General features: G+C 46.6%; 1 protein-coding gene across 1 annotated transcript in view; it reads left to right on the top strand.

The window, feature by feature from the left end:
* The first annotated feature begins 1,969 nt into the window (after nucleotides 1-1,969).
* Nucleotides 1,970-7,670, top strand: part of HTR2A (5-hydroxytryptamine receptor 2A) — an 89,272-nt gene continuing 83,571 nt past the window's right edge. The window contains exons 1-2 of the mRNA XM_023551308.2: nucleotides 1,970-3,019; nucleotides 6,522-6,722. Of these exons, the coding sequence (XP_023407076.1) occupies nucleotides 2,608-3,019; nucleotides 6,522-6,722 (613 nt within the window). The 5' untranslated portion in view covers nucleotides 1,970-2,607. The remainder of the gene's footprint in view (nucleotides 3,020-6,521; nucleotides 6,723-7,670) is intronic.

Below are 7,670 nucleotides of genomic sequence, written 5' to 3'. Positions count from 1 at the left end.
GGGATTCAAAGCCAAGGAAAGGTGACTTCAAAGCCGGTACTCTCAGCCGCCTGCTCTCCAAGCCACGGCAATCACCACCCTCCTTGTCCCCCAGCACTTGGGCAGCAGCAGGGCAGGGATGCAGAGGGGCAGGGAAGTGGCAGGTAGGGCATGACGGGGAAACTTATGCTCCATCCCTGGGGACAGGTGATGTGCCCTTAACTAAAGCACTATTTGTGGACTGGAGGAGAGGGGGGGATTTGAGAAATATGTATATAGGGGTGGAACCGGAGACTAGTAAGATCTAGAAGCGAGAAAGAAGAGACTCCTGGATAACAACCAGCTGTTTGAAGAGATGGTGATTCTCTTAATCAAGAGAATGGATAGAGATAAGCACTGAGAGGAATCACTGAGTGGTACAAATGGTTAAGGCACTTGGCTGCTAACCAAAAGGCCGGAGGTTCAAATCCACCCAGAGGTACCTTGGAAGAAAGCCCTGGCTACCTATTTCAAAAAAATCGGCCACTGAAAACCCTACAGAGTACAGTGCTATTCTGACATACACGGGGTCCCCATGAGTCAGAATCTACTCCATGGCGTCTGGGTTTGGCTAAGCACTGAGAAGTGGGCAGGGGAACAGGAATGTCAAGACCTCCTGGGCTAAGATGGAGGGTCCAGTGGACAGCTGGCTATGTAGTTCTGGAACTGAGAAAAATAACCAACTGTGAAAGTCCGGACTTGGCCATAGTCAGCAAGCTGAAGACATGAGAGTGGTTGAATTTGTGTAGGAAAAAAAAAAAAAAGGAAAGGGCACGACCAGAAGATGATGATGGAAGAATCCTAGAGAACCCCAACTATTTAAAGAAGAATCTATTTTCTCATCTGTAACAACATGGAAAAAAAACAGCTGCCTTCCTTAGAAACCTACCTGCGGGGGGGTGGGGGGGGGACTTATTTTTATCCACATCTGAGGTTTTGAACACTACTAAATGGTATTTTTTTTTAGATGGTATATTTCTATTAAATAAAACAGGCTAACTGCATGGTATATGTGTTTAATGATAAATAAAAATAGCACTAACAGTTTATCAGAGTCAAAGCCAATGACCTGCTTGGCCACTCTGAATATCCATGGAAGCTGTCAATCATTTCACTTTGAGCATGAACACTGAACCCTTTGAATGGAAGCTCCACATGCTTGCCATGCTCCCAGGACATACATTTTCTAGCCCTATGTGCGTTAGTTTTTTTATGTGCGTTAGTTAGCTCCTCACCCTTCACCCTCTAAGATATCACCAGGGGGCTTACCAGCCTTGTCAGGAATCTATACAAAAGGCCATTTCCCCAGCTTCTCTCTTTGAAAATGAAGGGAAACTTCCCAGCGTTAACATGTGGCAAAAAGGGAGAAAAGCCTGCTTGGTCCGCCCTCCCCGGCGGCGGCTGCTACCTTGCAGTTTCTGACACACAGAGGGAGGTCTGAGGAAGTGAACAGCAGGCAGAGAGCAACTCCACCCCCGTGGAAACAGGAGTCCCACGCTGCGGCCGCTCTTCCTACTTTGCTGTGAGGTTGCTTGTGTGTGACTCGGCGAGAGGCTCCTGAATGATTTCTCAGTGCGTGCCTCACTGAGGCCAGCTGCACCGGAGGGAGTCACCCAGCGCAGAGGAGACCCGCGCGCACCGCGCCCTCGCGGGGCTGGGACTGGCTCCACGCTCGCATGCAGTTTTGGAAGTCAGCAACACAGAAATCAAATTACTATCATATTATGCTGGTGGAAGCTCACGGAGAAGGGACTCAACCCCGGCTTAAATACTATGAGAAATGCAGCAAGTCATACAGCAGCCAAGAGTGTCTGGTGTGTGGACGCTGAAGACAAATGTAAGTTCTCAGGCTGCTCTATTTTATTGCTCTGTAATTTTCTTGCCGGCTTGAAGTCATACTTGGCCAAGATGTAATCATTTCCACGGGAATTTCTAGTGTGGGAAGTTATCATTAATCTTTGCTTAAGACCTTTTCTTTCTTTCTTTCTTTTATTAACTAAGCAACATAATACAAGCTGAAATTCCTGACAGCAGCTGTGGCAATTCAGCTTAACACAGACTGAGAAGTATATAACCCAAAGTACATCCAATTACTATGGAATTAACACTGGATGTATTCTTAACTGACTGTCTTGATGTAAAATGCACACAGCCCAGCGGTTCTGGATTGCATGCTCTTTCAAATTTCCATGGTTAAGCTAGTGTGAGCCGCATGACCAAAAGAATGAGATATAGCTAAAAGAGATTCTTGGCAGTTATAAAACTTTTCTTTTTTGGCCAGGACCACGTTTTTCTCCCTGAATGCTCAAAACTCCACAGCCTCTATGCTAGAAGTTCATTCTGCCTTTTTCACCTTGCTTGGGAGGAAACAGAGAACCAAGCCGTGGACTCTGCTAAAACTGAGACGGAAGAAAATATAAACAACGATTGCAGGTCTTTAACTCTTCTTGTAATAATACGAGGGGAGACGCCAGCGAGGGAACCCAGTTTCAGTGTGACAGAGTGCGGGGACATAAAGATGGATTGTCATCAGAGGTTATAATTTGTTCATTTTTCTGTGTTTCATCTGTGAAAAGTTCCGGTTTAGCCATGCCTATTTTTTGTGAAGAAAACGCTTCTTTGAGCTTGACTCCGAACTCCTTAAGTCAATTAAATGATGACACAAGGTTCTACGATCACAATTTTAACTCGGGAGAAGCTAACACCTCGGATGCATTTAACTGGACAGTGGACTCTGAAAATCGGACAAACCTGTCCTGTGAAGGCTGCCTCTCACCACCGTGTTACTCCTTACTTCATCTCCAGGAAAAAAACTGGTCTGCTTTGCTGACAGCTGTCGTGATTATTCTAACCATTGCTGGAAACATACTCGTCATCATGGCAGTGTCCCTAGAGAAAAAGCTGCAGAACGCCACCAACTACTTCCTGATGTCACTTGCCATAGCTGATATGCTGCTGGGCTTCCTTGTGATGCCCGTGTCCATGCTAACCATCCTGTATGGTGAGTGGCAATCGCTCCCCAGCTGTATCCACATGGTAACGACAGCGTGTACGCGACATTAGCAGACCAGCAGGGGCTCAGGGGACCAACTGTAATTAGAAGGCTTTGCTTATTGACTAGGGTTCACCATGTTATGCTACTTACTGAAATTTCACTCTTACAATGGGATTCCAGTCATAAAAAATGCAGACAACATGTTAGCTGTGATCACTGGAGCTTTGTGCTTTAAAACACATGCTTTTTAAGTAGAGAGAGAATTATAAAAGTCTTGTGCTTTAAAACATATACATTTGAGGCAGAAATGTTGATGAGTGCCCCAGTACAGTCATAAAGCAATGATTTATCTGTCCTTTTTTTTTTTTTTTATTCCCAGACAGATCTTCTGGGGTTCAGGACAGAACCATTTTATCTTTGCCACACAATTTTCAGCACTTCTACTGGGATGATAAAACCTTACCTTGAAACATGTGCAGGGAGAACATCATTGATGCAGTGGTTTTAATGTTAACATTTGAAGAGTCTCCATTAGAATAAATGAATTCCTCCCGTTTCAATTGTTCCCTGCCCAGAGAAGCTAATTTGGAAATATGCCTTTGAATTATACCCTCAGCTCTTTAAAAATGCATATGCCTAAACTCATCCCGTCTGGTTTGGGGGAGGATGGAAAACAAATGGAAAGAGATTAATCTTGCTTTCTTCTCAACAAAGTTTGTAACAGTCAAACCTCTCAGCAAGTCAGCAAACACTGGGACAGCTTCAGCAGGGAGCAGAATGTGGTATCTTTCCAAATTATGAGTAATACAGCCAGATTCTTCCTTAAAAAGAGAGAGAGAGAATACTGAGACTGCTGACACGTACATAATCAGCAGTCACCCCGAGCTTGGAGACAGGTTATGAGAGCTCTCTGAAAGGGGATTTCTGGCCAAATCTTAGATGGAGGCTAAAAAATACCAACTCAGCCTGCAAAGTGTGAAGGGGGAAGAAGGTGAGCTGCAGAGAGCAGCCGCCAGTTTGCACAGGGTCGATGACGCTTATGAGGACAGCCCCCACCCGACCGCTCAAATGCCACCACCAGGCTGATTTCATTAAATCGTCTGTTATTTCCCAGACATTCTGAATTGGTTCTGACTTCCCAAAACCCTCCTCCTCTTGGAAGCAAACTCCAGGGGGTGGAGGATGTAACTGAGAGCCGGGCAGGTCCGGGAACCAAAACTCAGGCGGGAGGGCGGGGGTGCCCCCGAGCGACAGAAGTCAGCGGGTGTGGACAGGAGCCGGTCCGGTAAGGAAGCTAGAACCCGACCGGGGCCTCCCGCTCGGGGTGCAACGGCGCCCCCTGGCGGCGGCCACGCTCCGCAAGCAGCTGAATCTGCTGGGGGTTCCGCCCCTCCAGGGGTTTGCTCTCCTGCCACCCCCACGGCGGGGCGTGAAGCCCTCTCCCCCGAGGAAGTGCCCTTTTCCTCATCCCCGCCACGGAAACCCCGACTGAGGCCCATGGCTCCCTCCTGGCAGAGAAAAGTCCTCTAATGGCCAAGATCAGTTCCGAACAGGCGGAATGTGGCTTCCCCTCAGGCGCTGCTGAGGAAAAGGCTCTCGTTTTAGCTCAAACTCTTTGCAAATAACCCGAGTGGAAGGCACCAAGTTAGCCTTCTGCTCTGCCCTTTACGTTTCTAAATATCCATGTAGGCAATTTCAGTGAAGAAAGTATTTTGCTTGTGGAAGGTCTGTGCAGCTTTGTGGCTCTACATTTTCATGTAGAAACTGTGGTCTTTAGAATTTTCCTTCTCACATACACAGATATCTAGCACCATTGCTTACACTTACCAACACTAGTTAAGGTTTATATAAATCTTTGAACATTTGAGCTCCCTCCAAAACAAACAAAACCAGGACACTTTGCTTATCCCGTAAGATATATTCTAGCTTCCTAAAACAGGTGACCTCCTGCAGTGGTTCTCACTGGAATCTTCTCCGGGAGCTTTAAAACACCTTGAGGCGCACAGTCCACGTCCTCCTACCCTTCCAACGTTGTTGTCTCAGAGAGACCCTATATGGCAGGGTAGAGCTGCTCCATAGGGTTTCCAAGGCTGTAGCCTTTAGGGAAGTAGAATGTCAGGTTTTACTCCCGCGGAGCTGCTGGTGGGTTCCAACCTCCGTTAGCAGCTGAGGGCTTTAACCACTATGCTGCCAGGGCTCCCTGTCTACCCTCTAGAGACTGATTTCATTAGCCTGGGGTTTGACCCCATGGTTTAAAGCTCTCCTGTTGAAAAATGTGCAGCCAGGGGTTAAACCACTGTGGTTCTCCAGGTGTGATCCTCGGTCAGCGGCATCAGCCTCACCTGGGGATTTAGGAATGCAAATTCTCCAGCCCTACCCCAGACTTGGAAACCCTGGTGGTGTAGTGGCTAAGTGCTACGGCTGCTAACCAAGAGGTCGGCAGTTCAAACCCGCCAGGCACTCCTTGGAAACTCTACGGGGCAGCTCTACTCTGTCCTGTAGGGTCGCTATGAGTTGGAATCTACTCGACGGCAGTGGGTTTGATTTTTTGGACCCCAGACCTACTGAGCCGGACCTTGGGGGTGGGGTCTAGAGGTCAGCTTCAAGAAACCCTCCTGGGATTAGGATGCCTGCTAAAGTAGGAGAAACACCGCTCTCAAACAAAAGCATCTGTGCTTTTCTTCAAGGTTTTCTTTGGTTTTTTTCCATAACCCAAAATTTGAGTTTAACAACAAAAACCAGTATTAGGTAATCCCTTATTTTTCATCATTACAAATAGAGATACATTCCCAATCTGGATTTTGAGTCACATATTCATTCACAGCAGTACCGTTTTTTGAGGGACTGCCGTGGGCCTTCACTATGTGAACCTGAGCAGTTCTAATAACGACTAGAAGATGGAGAAATAGATGTGAATAAGCTGTGACAGTACAGTTCAAGAGGCGCTTCAGTAGAGGAGCCCAAAACACTTCACAAATTCTGACCTAAGTCATTAAAAATACCAAAAAAAGTAGGCTTTGCTAGGCAGAAAAGAGAGAGAAAAGCTGAAGAGGGAGCAGCCTGAGTTAACCCCCACACACAGACAGAATCTCAGCCACTAGAAATGTTCACACCTTGTATTGACCAGCGCATGGATTCCCTATGTGTATGGAGTTATAGAAGTAGAACTGTTCCATAGGGTTTTCAAGGTTGTGACCTTTTGGACATAGATCTCCAGGCCTTTCCTCTGAGGCACCTCTTGGTGGGTTTGAACAGCCATCCTCTCCATTAGTAGCCAAGCGTTAACCTTTTCCAGGGTCACCATGAGTCAGAATCGATTTCACAGCACTGGGCTTGGTTTTGGGTTTTGGTATTCATCAGCCAGTGCACTCCGTACAGTTAAGCACACTTACTATTAGGCTTTTTTTCAAATATTGAAAATATCTTGCTGCCCATTGCCACCTGTGCAGGAGGGAAATGGTGTCACAGGGTATAATCCACGCACTGACGCAAACCTTCTGCCTGGCAGGGTACCGGTGGCCTCTGCCCAGCAAGCTGTGTGCGGTCTGGATCTACCTGGACGTGCTCTTCTCCACCGCCTCCATCATGCACCTGTGTGCCATCTCGCTGGACCGCTATGTCGCCATCCAGAACCCAATCCATCACAGCCGCTTCAACTCCAGAACAAAGGCCTTTCTGAAAATCATCGCTGTTTGGACCATCTCAGTAGGTAAGTGGGAACCACAGTTCAGGGTCTTATCTGACCTGGTGGTTCCTTGTTTTCCGTGAAGACTTGTTCTGTGTGCACTAAAAGCTGACATCCAAAATATATTGTTTTGTTTGTGGCAAGGTATGTTACAATGTAGCAATTATCAGATTTGCTTGGGGAAAGAAAATGTTTATGTCACTGGCTGACGGCATAAATTTGTATTGCTTTGCACAGGTAGGAATATACACGCCAATGAAGACAAAACCAGGGGTAACTGTGCTGTAGCCACTTCCTAAGACGTTTTCCTCATTTCTCACTTTCAAACTCACTTCTCTAAATCCTGAGTTTCCCAGAGACCTCAGCCTTTATACCGCTGGAATTATGGTCAATATGAGGATAGGCCAGTTGCCATGGAGTCGATTCCAGCTCACGGCAACGTGTATCAGAGTAGAATCGGCTCCACAGAGTTTTCAATGGCTGATTTTTCAGAAGTAGATCACCAGACTCTCCTTCCAAGGCACACCAGGGCAGATTTGAATCTCCAACCTTTCAGTTAAAACCAGGTGCATTAGTTGTTTGCATCAATATAAGGATGTTGTTCTTGTTAGGTTCCATCGAGTCTGCACCAACTTAGGTATAACAGAACAAAACATTGCCCAGCCCTGTGCCATCCTCACAATTGTTGGTACGTTTGAGTCCATTGTTACAGTTATTATGTCAATCCATCTCACTGAGGTTTTCCCTCTTTTCATTGACCCTCCACTTTACGAAACCTGATGTCCTTTTCTAGCTACTGGTCTTTCCTGATGACATGTCCAAAGTAAGCGAGCTGAAGTCTTGCCATCCTCACTTCTAAGGAGCGTTCTGGTTGTATTCTAAAACTGGCTTGTGTGTGCTTCTGACAGTCCTGTTGTTATTAAATGCCGTTGAGTTGATTTCAACTCATAGCGACCCCATGTGCCAGAGTAG

This window comes from Loxodonta africana, chromosome 17 (assembly GCF_030014295.1).
Source record: "Loxodonta africana isolate mLoxAfr1 chromosome 17, mLoxAfr1.hap2, whole genome shotgun sequence".
Classification (NCBI taxonomy): Eukaryota; Metazoa; Chordata; class Mammalia; order Proboscidea; family Elephantidae; genus Loxodonta; species Loxodonta africana.
The sequence above is the reverse complement of the archived record's forward strand: the minus strand, read 5'-3'. Positions and strand labels throughout refer to the sequence as shown.